We start from the raw sequence: 15,192 nt of genomic DNA, 5'->3' as shown, positions 1-15,192 counted from the left end.
ATTCCATTCCATTCTATTCCAAACTGAGTTTGAGATTTAAGCTGCCATGAAGATGAGTATATTAATGCCCGTTGTCTTGTATGGAATTTTAGAGATGGCCGTATCCTGGCAGCGGGAGGCAAATCAAATCACCTTCACCTATGGTGCTTGGAGTCTAAGCAGCTGCTACGAATTATCCAGATGCCCACCAAAGTACGAGCCATTCGACACCTGGAGTTTCTTTCTGATAGTTTTGATGGGGGCTCTAATCAGGTGAGTGACAGAAGCTGAAGCACAGAAAGAAGATAATCATTGAATGGGTATTATTCCATACTTTAGAGACTTGTTTCCACCTTACTCCAGCTCCCTGATCCAGGTTTAAGATTTAGCATGAGAACCCAGATTGTTGAGGGCAAGATGCTGACTCTGTAAACCCGCTTAGAGAGGGCTGTAAAGCACTGTGAAGTGGTTTATAAATCTTAAGTGCTATTGCTATTATTGTTCTGACCGAGGCTTCCCAAGAGCATGAAGCAAACTCCTGGTCCCGACAAAAAACCCTTTTATTAATTGACTGTGAATTCTGCTCATTCACATCCAGGAAAGTCTTTCAAGGGAGGATTTACCATCGCAGACCTTATCTGGCGTAGAGAGCTGCCAGGCCGATATCTGCAAAACTTGGCAAGGAGTCTCGGAGAGTCATGAGCCAATTAAGCGAACTAATTGTCTCCTGCAAACTCCACTCCCCTTTCGCTCCTCTTGTATTTTCTCTGGGAGGGGCCATTCATCATCAGCCAAGGACCACCTGTACTGAAATGAATGCAAATGAACTGTCTTTTAAATCCCTCCTTTTTCTCCCCTCATTCCCTCTAGGTCCTTGGAGTGCTGAGCCAAGATAATATCATGCGATTTATCAACATCAGTACGTGCAAGCTGCTGTTTGACCTTGGCAGTCATGAAGAGGGCATCAGCATGGCTGCCATGAGCCCTTCTGGAAGGTACATTGCAGCAGTGATGGAGAATGGCAGCCTTAGCATTTACAGCATCCAGGCTCTGACCCAAGAGGTCAACAAGGTTAGACTTGGAAACCCTCAAACTCCCCTTCCTTCCTTTAGGTGTTTGATCTGGACACATGCAGACAGGCTGCTCAGGAACGACATTTCAATGAAAACTATCAGGGCATGTTATTCCTAAATTCCTGTGCCCCAGTGGCGCAGTGGTCAAAATGCAGTACTGCAGGCTACTTCTGCTGACTGCCGGCTGCCTGCAATTTGGCAGTCAGGCTCAAGGTTGACTCAGCCTTCCATCCTTCCAAGGTGGGTAAAATGAGGATCCAGATTGTTGGGGGGCAATAGACTGACTTTGTAAACCACTTAGAGAGGGCTGTGGAGCACTGTGAAGCGGTATGTAAGTCTGAGTGCTATTGCTATTAAAAAAAGAAATCATTAGCAAAAGGGGCTTTTGCAAACACTAGTCCTCACTATCAGCATGGCGTGATTAATGAACCAAGCAAAATATTTAAACATTAATGTAGCTATTTACCAACCACATCTACATTATATTAAAGTAACCAAAGTATCTTTACCATCCCCAAGGCACGTCACAACATTTGAGCGCCCCTTATGTTTGGAAATTGAAAGTTGGAAAATTTGGCATGCCCTAGAGAAGGAGAGATGTACACAATGCATGCACTTTTAAACTCAGGCTAAAAAAATACAAGTCCTATGCTGATATCATACACTATGTCTGAATATATAAATTATACCACAACAGAATGTGAATGCCTATTTAGTGCTGCTGCCTAATACAATGGCTGGTATCAGGTGTGAAAGAGCATCTCCATACCTGAAGGTCCAATTAAACTGATTTACTGCTAAAAAATACCTATGGACAGGAATTGTCTCAATGGTTAGCAACTGCTTGGAGTTAGGTAAGTGTGGCCCAGCAGGAGCCATTGGAGTTGCAAACAGGCTCCGATAGCGAGGGACCCTATGAGTTGGCTCTGGAAGATGTGGAGGACCCTGGGCAGGCTCCAGACTCCAAACAGAGACCAGAGAGGCTGGTTGGCCACCAGGAGGCACCTGAGGCATGGAGCAGCGGTGAAAGCCAAAGGGAGTTTGTCCCTGACGTCAGGCCCTGGCGCACTGGTGAAGACGTCAGGCCCTTGAGTAGTGATGAGGTGCAGAGGGAATTGGTCCCGGACGGCCAGCAGAGACGGGCGGATAAGTGCCGGCAACAATTACGGAGACAAAGGAGATAATTGGACCCAGGTGGTTGTGATTAGGCTCCTCCCAAGAGAGTATATAAGAGGAGACTTTGGGAGGAGGCTGTTTGCAGGACTCAACTATTATACTAAAGCTGGAGAAGCTCTGGTGTGTATTTCTTATCTGTGGAAGTCTGAGTTGCTGCCAAAGTCTTGTCGGTGTGTTACTTTACTGTGAATAAATTGTCTAGCAGTAATCTTGTGTCGGCATGAATCACCGTATGGAGGGGGGTCAGAACAGATAAGGGTCAGCAGAATTCCAGAGGGGCTCGACTTAAGAACAAATACTCCCATCCCTGCATCCTCCCGTACATCTTTTAGTCCCAACAAGGGAGGATTTTTAACTACCCGAAATCTTGGCCTTTTCAGCCTCCCCCACCGCTGTTTAAGGTGATCGAAGACTCTAAGAGCAAGTTGGAGACCAACAAACTTACCATGAGAGTCACTTCCAGAACCTCAGAGAGGCCGTGGAAAGCCAAAAAAGGCAAAATCCAATCCAAGGCGTTGAAGCCTCCACTCGAAGTGTCGTATGAGGACAAGGAGGTAAGAGCGGCCTCATGACTGAGCCTCAAATACGGTGGCTGAGGTAAAAAAAGACAAACCTGATTTTTCCCACTTAAGAGCCTCTTTTACATAAATATAGAAATGTTTTCTCCTCTTCTCCTCCCCCCACCCCTCCAAAATACCTTGCTATTATAGCCTACTGGGAATAAAATTAAGAGAGAGATTCCAATGGGGGACTTGTTCATAGGTGTGAGTGGAAGGGTTACACCACAAGGTCATCTAGTCCAACCCCCGGTTCAGTGCAGGAATTCACGATCCCAGGGAGATCATTCCCTCTGCCTCGGGGTTTCCGCTGTATCTGAGCAAAATTGCTATGGATACGTCTGACCTCATTTATGTGAACTGAAAGTGGGGTTGGGAACAGTATTTTTCTGTGTGTGTTTGTGTGTGTGTGTGTGTGTGTGTGTGTGTGTGTGTGTGTTTGTAGCCCAAATTCTGAACTCCACCATTCCAGCAGATGGTTGTCCATCATCTGAAAATCCCCAGGACTATAATCCTGAGTGTCTGAATATGGAAGTTAAGTTAGGTCACAAACTCTGTGATCCCTTATGGGAGAGGTTGAGCAGCTGTCTTTAATCTTTAATCACAGGTTTTTGAAGTGGGGGAAGGAGAATACAGCAGAAAGGAACAGAACAAGCTGAATGGCCCAAGAAAGAAAGGTTTATTTTATTTTGGTGCTAGCTATTATTTTATTTTATTATTATTTTGGTATGAGCCCACAAAGGATCAATTTGTATGTAGGCATACGTCCACCAGCGTTTACGTACAGACGTTTCATTACCAAACTAGGGAATATCATCAGTGCTCACTGGTGGAAGCATGCCTACATGCAAGTTTCTCCTATCTGTGTGCTTTCTGAAGTGTCTTACGCCTATATGTGGTACCAATAAAAGAGAATGTTCCTAGCTCAGGGTTGAACTGTGAGGTCCTTGGTGCTCTCTGAGCTTGGTGGCTTCCTTGCAGACATTTCATTACCAAACCAGGTAACATCATCAGTGCTAGCCACAGAGAATGATAATTGGATATAAAGGAAAAGCCGAGATAAGTTTCTTCAAATTGCCACATTCAGAATGGAGGGAAGATTCTTGGGGAGAACTGCAGCCCGTATAAAGAAAAAATAACCCTCTCACTCCTGTTGCAGAATGAGTTGCCGGAGGGGCTGAATAAGAAGCGTCTCCAAGCTTTGCTAAAAGGGTTTGGAGAGTATCCAGCAAAATACAGGTCTGTGGAGTGCTGCACGCTGAGCCCGTTTGTTTTTGCAGTCTAAACACGCAGCCAAAGTTGGCCCTGCCCTGCTCATTTGCTTTACGATTGCAGGATGTTTATTTGGCGCGCCTTGCTTCACCTCCCCGAAAATCACTTGGCCTTTAACAGCCTGTTGGATAAAGGGACCCATTCGGCCTTCGCACACCTTCAGAATGAATACCCAATTAAAAGCAGGAAACTCCTGAGAGTCTTACAAAGGTAAGAGGCGGATTATTTGATGCCAGAGATGTGGGGTGGATTTGCTTTAAACGGATAGCTATAGCACTTAGGCTGATATACCACTTTACAGTGCTTTTACAGTCCTCTCTAAGCAGTTTACAGAATCAGCCTATTGTCCTCAACAGTCTGGGTCCTCGTTTTACCCACCTCGGAAGGATGGAAGGCTGAGTCAACCTTGAGCCTGTGAGAATCAAAGTGCCAAATTGCAGGCAGCCTACAGGCAACAGAAGTAGCCTGCAGTACTGCGATCTGGCCACTGTGGCTCATTTAATAGCCCTTGATTTACAACTGTAATTTAGCAATAGCAATAGCAGTTAGACTTATATACCACTTCATAGGGCTTTCAGCCCTCTCTAAGCGGTTTACAGAGTCAGCATATTGCCCCCACAGTCTGGGTCCTCATTTCACCCACCTCGGAAGGATGGAAGGCTGAGTTAACCTTGAGCCGGTGAGATTAGAACCGCTGAACTGCAGATAACAGTCAGCAGTAGTGGCCTTCAATACTGCACCCTAACCACTGCGCCACCTCGGCCCACAATTTGAGCCCACAATTTCAGTTGTAAATTGTGACAGTTGCAAAGTGGGTCATTGCATCACTAAACAAGTAAGTCTAGGACTATCTGTAATAGGGGACTCCGGAGTGCTTCAAACAGCGGTAAATGTAAATAGTAGCCAAGCATCGAAAATGCAAATGACATTGGAATTTAAAATCCGGCTCCTCATTTCCATTTCTGGATTCTGTCATAACTTTGAACAGTTGCTAAGCAACTGGTCATAAGTCAATGCCTATCCACAGGTAGGATAGGTGAGTGACTTTTCCTTATTCCTTTGTCGGAGACCTAAATAATTTCGTGGTTGTTTCAGTAACAAGGGATTAAATAGAAGTCTGCAGTCAAAATTCTGGGAGCTGAAGTCCATGTCCTTAAATTTGCCACAGTTAAAAAAGACTGATCTAGGATGTGCTTAACCCTAATTGTGGTTAAACCTTAATCATCATAGCAGAGTGTTTTAATGGCCGGATGCCCTTCCTGTCGCCCATGCGAAGTTTTGTTCAGCAGATATATTCTCTGAGTGCCCCAAGAGAGAAATATCTGGATCGAACTCACAGCCTCCTGATTGTGATTATGATTGTGATTAGATGAACCTTAATAGGGGAAATAATTTCTGTTACTCAATAGGTTCTTTGAGAAGTATTTCCCAATTTGGTCAACTTTAACTGGTGTGGACTTCAACTCCCAGAATTCCCCAGCTGTTTTAGAAGGATCTGTTTTTTGGGTTGTTGTGGGTTTTTTTTTAATTGTGCAAGATTCTTGCCTGCCTTTTCCACACAGCTCCTTTTTCTTTCTCCCCAGGACCCTTTCTGGCCTGGCTCACTGGTCCACCATCTTTGGCGAGATGCCTTACATTCCTCTCCTGGTTTTCCCCTTCGTCAAACTCTTCCAGAACAATCCGCTCATCTGCTTTGAGGTGGTGGCCACTGTAATAAGTAAGGAAGGGTTTTTGATGGAAAGGCCACGCGACAGGCCTCCTGGCCTGTGGGATATCTGGCAGAGTTTTAATGTTGCCAGCTGGACACTGGAATTCAGTTCAGTGGGGGGAGCTGCAAGTGTCCACCAACGGGCTAAGTGGAAAGATTGACATTGAGTACAGCTAGTCCTTGGCTTACGACCACAATTCGGGCCAGAATTTCTATTGTTAAGCACGCCAGTTCTTAAATGCATTTTGCTCCATTTTACCCTCTTTCTTGCCACAGCTGTTAAGTGAATCACTGCAGTTGCTCAGTTGGGAACATTGTTGTTAAGTGAATCTGTCCTCCCCATTGACTTTAGCAATAGCACTTAGACTTATATACCGCTTCACAGTGCTTTACGGCCCTCTCTAAGCGGTTTACAGAGTCAGCCTATCGCCCCCGACAATCTGGGTTCCTCGTTTTACCAACCTCGGAAAAATGGAAGGCTGACTCCACCTTGAGCCTGGTGAGATTGGAACTGCTAAATTGCAGGCAGCCGGCAGGCAGCAGAAGTAGCCTGCAGTGTTGCATTATGACTGCATGTCAGAAGGTCACAAAAGGGGATCACATGAGCCCCAGGACGCTGCAACCGTCATAAATATGAGTCACTTGCCAAGGGTCTCAATTTTGACTCTAGGGATGCTGCAACGGTTGTAATATGAGAACCGGCAGTGAGTGACTTTTTAAAGTGCCATTGTAGGTTTGAATAGTCACTAAAGGAATAGCTATAATTCAAGCACTACCTGTATTTTTTTCATTAAAAAAAAACATGCCCGGTTGAAACTCTGGAGCAATTCTGTTTCTCTTCGGAGCCTCTGAGCATCTTGGGAAGGTGGAGGAATCAGAACTCCCCACTTGCTAGTTGTGGCTCCAGCCTCCATTTTTGTCAAGGAAAAACAATGCAGGTGGCAGAGGCATCCAGAGGACTCCTTCAGGGCCCTTAGATTTCCTCATTTTTGTGCCTTCCAGATGTGTTAGACTGCAATTCTCATCTTCCTCAGGTGGCACCGTTGGTGTTGAGGAAAAAAGGGGCCACTTTGAGGTCATAACTTTGCCGTTGTGAGAGAAACAAATCTTTGCCTTGCCTTCTGGTAACCCTTCACTGAGACACGGCCATTGACCGCTGAAGAAGTTCTTTGTGTTTTCTTTTTTAGTCAATTGGTGTCAGCACTGGTTTGAATTTTTCCCCAACCCTCCCATCAACGTCCTCAGCATGGTGGAAAACATCCTGGCACATCATGACAAAGAGCTCCTCCACCATTTAATGAAGCACAATATAACCTCCCAGGTAAAAAAGAAAAGGAAAAAGAAACTGCTTGAACCATTGAGATGAGCCATAAACCATGGTTTGCAAGCAACTGAGGGTTTGGCCTCTGGGTGTGTGGAATCGAACCACATCGTGGCTTAAGAAAGATGTGGGAAGGTAGTCTGTTGTTGTGTCGAGCAGTGTTTCTCAATCTGGGGAACTTTTTAAGAGTGTGGACTTCAACTCCCAGAATTTCCCAGCCAGCATGACTGGCTGGGGAATTCTGGAAGTTGCAGTCCACACTTCATACAGTTGCTGAGGTTGGCAAACACCAATGTACGACATTAAGGTGTCAAAAACTCTAAAATTTAACATCGTCCTCTTTAATATGTTGAATGTAAATTCAAGGTGGGCTCCCACACACTCAAGGAAGCATTTATCTGGCAGTCACCCCTCCATCCTAAGAGATTTTGACCCCCACATTTTCAGCTTGTACTTTGTGAACTTGGGGTATAAGCATTCAAAGTGGTACCTTACATTTTTTGTGTAAATTAGGCTAGGTCTATTTGAGGTTTATGGTACAATTTTTCTGCATTTTTTGGCCTCCAGTGTGGCAGTTGTAGTAGGAAACAATCATGCAGAAGATAAAATAAAAAACCATAGAAGGCTCTGTGATTTCAGGTTCCTAGCCCTGATTTATAACCAAAGATTGCAATCTTCAATAGCAATAGCATTTAGGCTTATGTACCATCCCATAGCGCTTTACATCACTCTTTGAGTGACTTAAAATGTCGGCAAATAATTTGAATATTGCCCCCAACAATCTGGGTCCTCATTTTACCAACCTCAGAAGGATGGAAGCCTGAGTCAACCTTGAGTCCATCAGGATCGAACTCCGGGCTGTGGGCAGAGTTTGCCTGCAGTACTGAACTTTAACCACTGTACTGCCAGAGCTTCAGTCAATCTGTTGGATTGTAATTCTGTACATAACAAAGCTGCCCTTTAAAAGTCGTGTCCTCTAAATCTCCCAGATTTAGTCACGCCAAGCCAAGTTGTTCCAAGTATTTGGTCCTTGGACAACTGGAACCTGAATTTTCCAAGACATAATAAACTCTCCCCCCCTCCCCAGATGTTTTGTGCTTGAGCTGATCTCTTGTTATGGTGCGCAAGAGATCCAGTAGCTGTAACTGATCTCTCTTCCTGTAACCGCAGTGCTATGCCTGGCCCCTTCTGGAAACCATGTTCTCTGAAGTCCTGACAAGGGAAGAATGGCTGAAAATGTTTGATAATATCTTCTCCAACCACCCCTCCTACTTGCTGATGGTAGTGGCTGCCTACCTTATCTGCTCCAGGGCTCCATTGCTTCACTGCAATCGGAAGGAGGACTTTGAGGTAAGTCCCTTGCTTTATGTATGTGTGTATATATATATGTATGTATATGTATGTATGTACCCTGTTTCCCTAAAAATAAGACGTCCCCAGATAATAAGCCCAATTTGGCTTTTGAGTGCATGCGCTAAAATAAGCCCTCCCCCCAAAATATTGCAACACAGCAGCAGCCATGAGGTGACCACACTCGCCACCTCCTGCACTTCAAAATAATAAGACCTCCCCAAAAATAAGGCCAGGTGCTTATTTGGGGGGTTCCAAAGAAAATAAGACCCTGTCTTATTTTTGGGGAAACACGATATTTACTTACTTACTTACTTATTTGTATGCCACCTTTATTATTTTTTACAAAGACCTCAAGGCAGCAAATATATCCAATACAGCTTCCTTGTGATCTTTTCCTGTGAGGTAGGTTGAGCTGAGAGAGAAGGAGGGAGAGAGAGAGAGAGAGAGAGAGAGACTGGCTTAAAGTCACTGAGCTGGCTTTCACGGCTAAGGCAGGACCTGAACTCGTGGCCTCCCACTTTTTAGCCTGGTGTCTTAACAATTTGACCAAGGAGTATGTTCCAAGGGTGAGCAGCTCTGATTGTGATTCCTAGTCCAAAGTTCCTCAACCTTTCTGGCTTTGCAGACTGGGGGGGGGGGGGGGGGGGGAGAGAGAAAGGGGAAAATTCCACACGAGGGCTGGCCAGCTCACATGCGTGTGCGCCACTCCCTTTGCGCGAGTGACGGACACACACTTGCCTGCTGCTTGTGCAAATGAAGTGTAGGCCCCTGTACCTGCCCAAGTAGGGATGCACAAGTGTGTACTCCCCCACTACTTTCGCGGCCCAGTTCTAAACAGCATAAGGCCCAGTAGTGGGCCACAGCCCAGCGTTTGGGGGCCTCTGTCCTCATCCAGGCTAGGAAAAGAGGAAACTATGAGTTGAAGTCCCACCTTGGTCACGAAAGCCAGTGGGGTGCCCTTAGTCAGTATCTCTTTCTCTCTCCCACACTCCCCCTCCCCCCCTCTCTCTCAGCCCAATTCAATTCACAGGGTTGTTATTGTGGGGAAAACAGAGGGCAGAAGAAGTATTGGATGTGTTTGTCGCCTTGGGTTGTTTGTACCAATAATAAAGGTGGGATACGAATGAATAGCATATTTTTTCAGACTATAAGACACACTGAATATAAGATGCACCAAGATTTCAAAGAGGAAAACAAGAAAAAAATAGTTTTTGCCCTCCCCAGCCCCCAGGAGCACTCTGCAGGCCTCCCAAACCCATTGCACGCCCCCATTTTTGCAAAAATCAGGCCTGTTTTTGGTGAAAACGGGACGCTCAGGGAGGGATTTCAGGAGGCCCAAAATGGCCATATTTGGTGTATAAGACGCACCAATATTTCTGCCCTCTTTTAGCGGAGGAGGAGGTGCGTCTTATACTCCGAAAAGTATGGTACATTGAAAAAAGCGGTAGGAGCTTGAGTATGGATTTCTTTGTGCTTCCGTTGGCCTGCAGTATTTCTTCCACCATCGGAACCACCTGGACGTCAACGTGGTAATCCGGGAGGCCTACCACCTCATGGAGTGCACCCCGGACGACATCCACCCCGTTCGTATACTGGAGGACTTTGCCTCACTGACCAAAGGGCAGTACCCCATCTTTAATAAGTACCCCAAGTTCATTGTGGATTACCAGTCCCAGGAGCGAGAGCGGATCAGGCAGGAGGAAATTGAGTACCTAAGAGAGAGGTAGGTGTTCTTGGATCCGATGGAGAGATGAATATGAACATAAACTTACTTGGAAGAACATGATAATAACACTGTTGAAGGCTCACTCGGACCCCTGGGCTCAGTTACTCGATGCCAGGAGGGGATCGCACCTGATATATTTGCCTTTTTCTCCACATTTTGGTCTGATTTACACAGAGTAATCTTCACTGAACCAGACCAGAGGGGGAGCAACAGGGGTGGGTTGGAATTGTCCTAGCACATCTTCAATTCCCAATCATTATTAGTACAGCCAGTATGTTAGTATTGCAATATCCATCTATCTGTAGCAAGAAAGGGCGCCTTTGCTGACCAAGATGACTGAATTACAATCCAACACAACTGGGGGGGTTGGAAAAGCCTGTTGCTGGACTTCTATGGACTATAAGCTAGGTTGATTTACTCTTCCTTGTGAGTTTACTTTGACGATCTTAATGCAATTGCATGAGGTTTATTGTGGCCTGCCAGCAGATCTGGCAGCAGATTCGGACAGTGAGGAAGTTGGGGAGGAACATGGGCCAGTCCTGGAGTCTGGGAAAAGCTCTGATGAGGGCTCTGTGTCGGAGGCAGAGAGGGGGCAGTTATCAGCTGCCTTTGCAATCGGACATCAGTGGGGCAGAAGAACAACTGGAGCCTGTTCCCTATGTGCGCATGCACAGAGCTTCCAGGAGAAGGGAACAGCCAAGGAACAAGGGCCGACTTGGGAGTAAGGCCACAGGTGGACGGTGAATGGCCCTTCCCATAAGGAATAAAGGGGAGTGAAAGGGGAGGGGAGTTTGCAGGAGACAATTAGTTCAATTCATTAGAGTGAAGATTTCTGTTCCTGACTTCTTGCCAAGTATTGTCTGCTACGGAGTAGCGTTTGGAAGATATCGGCTTGACAGCTCTCCAAGCCTGATAAAGGTCTGTAGTTGTGAAATCTAAAAGACTGTTGGCTGGGACTTTGCTGGAGAGGAATTCACTTTAAACTAAATAAAAGGGGCTTTATCGGGATGAGGAGTCGGCTTTGTGATCTTGGGAAGCCTAGGACAGAACAAGGCTGTAAGCTGGTATCGTGTATGAACAGCGTAAACTGAGCCTCTTTGGGAGATCAACAGTCTGTCTCTTCTCTACTGCCTGATGTTTGGGAGATAGAGAAGAAAGTGGTTTTTTTGGGGGGGGGGAATTATTGTCAGAAAGAAAATGAGTATCACCACCCTTGCTTGCTCCGAATTGCTTCGGTCAGTGTTCTCCAGTGTGGAGAAAGTTGGCTTTGACCCCGTAACCCAAATACATATCAGATGAAGCATGAGTTATTCAGTGGCTGAAACCAACATTGCCCAGAGAGGACCACACGTTTCCTTCACCCCCACAGCAGAACTTCACCGATTTAAATGCTTCCTTGCAGGCAGCTGCTGCATGAAATTGAAGCCAAAGCAATCGAGCACCGAGTAGAAGATGAAACATGGTATCGGAAGCAGGAGCTGCTTCAGGAAGCCGAGGAGCAAAGGAGGAAGATTCTCCTCACCGAAGATGAAAAACTAGCGGATCAGAGGCGGAGGTAGGTTCAGAGTTACATCTTTTGCTCCTAGTGGGAGTTATCCAAAAACTGAATGCTGAAGTTCAGGGGGGGGGGGGGGAAACCCCTGTTTCTGATAATCCTAGACTTACAACCAGTCACTCAGGGAGCGTTCGAAATTATAATGGATCACCCTGGGGGTGCTTATAAACTGATGCTGAATTCTGACAGCCAGTTGCCCACTGTCCCCATGGTCAGAAGATGTGCGCCCCCGCTTCCTTCACACATGCACATACAGCAAGTTTTACGGGTGTTTATTCAACTCCCACCCCCTCCAAATCAGAAAGCAGTGGGACCCAGAGCATGCCCTCCTCCTGCTGGAATTCATGCGTGTGTAGAGACAACTGGAGGCAGGCGGTCCCTCAAATCTGGCCCCAGCTCATGAAGGGCCTTGTACAACCAATAGCATCTTGAGTTGCACCTGGAAGCCTAATGGACAGGCAGTTTACAAAACCAGAGTGTAAATCAAGAGAGAGATCTATTGTCTTCCTTCTTCTATCTAGCATTCTCAGAAATCTGATTGGCCACTAACAGAATGCAGGCTCACGATAATCTTTTGTCTAGTCCCAACAGAGCTAACTTAGGATGAGCTGCCCAAACTTTTACCTGGCCTGTTTGTATCCATCCATCCGCGTGTTCCTGCCCTTCGCAAACCCTCTTCTTTTTGGCCTTAAAGGTTAGCTGCCGTCAAGAGAGAACTGAAAGTGAAGGAGCTGCAGTTGGTGGAAACCGCACGGAGGCGCTTTCTAAAATACCAGCAAGATCAGCGGGAAATGGAGCTTAAAAGACTCGATGATGAAATTGCAAGAAAGGTAACCTGTTCCACTTCACATCTGAGGTTCTGGTATTTTTGTTTGACTGGCTTCCTCCGCTCCTCCCAGGGAACAAATCCTAGACCACATTTCCTTGTTCCTGGACTCTTCCAGGTTTATTAGATCACAGCTCCAATCGTTGGCCATGCCTGCGGGAAATTGGAATTGATCTCAAAAATGTTAACCCAAGGGCTTAGGAGTTTTTCCACAGGTCCTCCAGGAAGCTGGAAAGTGGCATAGATTCAGGACAGATTAAGCTTGTCCTACTTAACACCATCCATAAAGAAATTATGACATTTGTTGAAATGAATGATGGCCAATTTGCCTGGCATTAAAAGAGGAGCAAATTAAATTCCTAGTTGATAGGTTAGTTGCCATGATGGCTAGATACAAATCTCCAATGTCAGATGGAGTGGAGAATAAGAGCAGGAGGATGTGATTATATTTCTGTCTTGCTGATCATTTGCAAGACTCCTGATGATTACTCTAGATAGAAAATGGTGGTCCAAAAAGATTTTCATCTGATACACCAGGAAATTTCTCAGGGGGTTGTGGCATCAGATTCTAGTTGCAGACTGTCTACTTTATTTGGCTTCCTCTTTTCCCCAACTTTTTCTACTAAAGTGAGCAGTTTTTTGACCCAAGCTGGCATTCAGCCACAAAAATCCTTTCTCTGTGACTCTCAAACCCACTTCTGACCATAAGAATCAAACTTGGATGGGATGCTTTTCTACCCTTTCAAGTTGAGAAAGATATAACAATCCTTGCTGACTTTTGGTTGCAGAGACCAAGAAAGACACACAGAGGTTCTTCTAAGCAGTTTCCTTTGTTCTTTATCTATACACAGAAGTCTTGCCAAACTAAAGCAGAATATTGCACCGTTAAACATCTGCTCAGAGAACTACTTGAGAGGAGCTTAACACTTATTTGATTATACATGTAATTACAGCAGCGAGAATTGTATTTGCCCAAAATTGGAAATTAAATAAGCTACCAACAGATGAAGAGATAATAAAAAAGATATTAGATTGTGTAGAGATGAATAGGTTGACAATGAAAATAAAGGACAAAGAGGAATCAGAGTACTTCAAGACATGGGGAAGATTTTATAATTGGCTAGAGAAAGAAAGCTAGAAAAGAAAATAGAGAGAAGATAAAGTACCCAGATGACGCACTATTAAATGGAAAAGGGAGGAGGGGAAAACAGAAAAGAAATATTAAATATATAAGTACATATTCAAGAGCGAGATATAAAGGGGGGGGGAACATAACTAGGGTAGATTAGCGAAGGTAAGGGAATAAGAAACGATACTAAATTATACTTGGGTTGGCAGAAATACCATCCCAAGGAAACATAAACTGAGTTTTGAAATATACACCAACAATAATAGAAAAAGAAAGGGAGAGAGGAGGAGAGAATGAAAGGAAGATGGGGGAAAGAAGAAAGATATCTAAGGAGGGGAGGATGGAAGGGAGAGAAAGAGAAGGAGAGAGGGCAGGAGGGGGAAGAGGAAGATCAGGAGAAAGAGAAAGGGAAGAAGAAAGGAGAGGAGGAAGGAAGGAGGTAGAGGAGGGAGGGAGGGAGGGAGAAAAGAAAGGGAAAACAAGGAGGTGTTACAAAAGGAGGAAGGGGTGGTAAATAAAGCAACCCAAACTGTACATGATAACCTATTAAATGAAATAATAAACGTATAAGAACGATAAATGTCAAGAAGAATAACAATTATGTGAATGTATACTTAAAATGGCATGTAAGAGAATTAAAAAAAATTCTTTTGGGGAAAAAAACACTTTCGCCCACACAAATATATTCTCTCCGCATTTGCTGTAGGCTTCCATGCGAGAAGAAGAAACAGCAGCCACCATTCGAGATGTCGAGGTGCGGCAGATGGAGCTCGAAACTCAGCGGCGACTTTTTGAACAGGTCCGTGAACAGAGGTTCGGTCTTCCAGAGGTCAAGTAACTAGGCATCTAGGCCTGTTCTATGAGTGTCTTCTAACTTATAGATTTGGCTTGCGTTGGCCTAGGGTAAAAATTAGATTTGGAATCTTGCAAATCAGTATGGAAGGGTCCCTGCTAGGATTAGATTTGCCCAAGTTGCAAAGTGACAGAAGTCTCAAGTGTGTGATTGATGTTACGAGATAGAGGCCAGCAATATCTTCAGGCACTACTTGTTCACTACAACCCATGCATCAGATAAGTTTTTGTTTTTTTTTAAAGGATTTGAACAGTCAAGTTTGGTCTAGTGCTTAAGGCACCAGCCTAGAAGGCAGAAGACCATTCAAGTCCCATCTTAGCCATGAAAGTCAGCTGGGTGAACTCTCTTTCAGCCCAACTCATCTCACAGAGTTGTTCTAGGGAAAATATTGTATTTTTCGGAGTATAAGACGCACCTTTTTCCCTCAAAAAAGAGGCTGAAAATCTGGGTGCATTTTATACACTGAATACAGCATTTTGTGCCTCCCGAAACCCCACCTCCTTCACCAAAATGGCCGTGCGTAGCCTTTAGGAGGCTTTCAGAGAGCTCCTGGGGGCTGGAGACGGCAGAAATGAGCAAAAAACAGGCCATTATTTTGCTCATTTGGGGGGGGGACCCCCAGGAACACTCAACAAGCCTTTTAAAGGCTATTCATGACTTTTGG

General features: G+C 45.2%; 1 protein-coding gene across 5 annotated transcripts in view; it reads left to right on the top strand.

The window, feature by feature from the left end:
* Positions 1–15,192, top strand: part of TBC1D31 (TBC1 domain family member 31) — a 30,564-nt gene that overhangs the window by 7,800 nt on the left and 7,572 nt on the right. For 3 of the 5 annotated variants that reach the window (XR_015695599.1, XM_087706721.1, XM_087706720.1), the window contains exons 6-17: positions 93–252; positions 850–1,050; positions 2,609–2,782; positions 3,945–4,024; positions 4,121–4,267; positions 5,641–5,774; positions 6,953–7,086; positions 8,257–8,436; positions 9,930–10,162; positions 11,568–11,720; positions 12,415–12,550; positions 14,382–14,474. Coding sequence is in view for 4 of the 5 variants with exons in the window: in XM_087706721.1 (XP_087562847.1) it covers positions 93–252; positions 850–1,050; positions 2,609–2,782; positions 3,945–4,024; positions 4,121–4,267; positions 5,641–5,774; positions 6,953–7,086; positions 8,257–8,436; positions 9,930–10,162; positions 11,568–11,720; positions 12,415–12,550; positions 14,382–14,474 (1,825 nt within the window). In the remaining variant the exon portion in view is untranslated. The remainder of the gene's footprint in view (positions 1–92; positions 253–849; positions 1,051–2,608; positions 2,783–3,944; positions 4,025–4,120; positions 4,268–5,640; positions 5,775–6,952; positions 7,087–8,256; positions 8,437–9,929; positions 10,163–11,567; positions 11,721–12,414; positions 12,551–14,381; positions 14,475–15,192) is intronic. The other 2 variants (XM_087706722.1, XM_087706723.1) reach the window with 2 other exon arrangements.

Source organism: Thamnophis sirtalis, unplaced genomic scaffold, assembly GCF_051295495.1.
Source record: "Thamnophis sirtalis isolate CommonGarterSnake01/CBP01778 unplaced genomic scaffold, rThaSir2_p1.2 scaffold_2, whole genome shotgun sequence".
In the NCBI taxonomy this organism is placed as follows: domain Eukaryota; kingdom Metazoa; phylum Chordata; class Lepidosauria; order Squamata; family Natricidae; genus Thamnophis; species Thamnophis sirtalis.
This window is presented reverse-complemented; position numbering and strand designations above follow the sequence as displayed.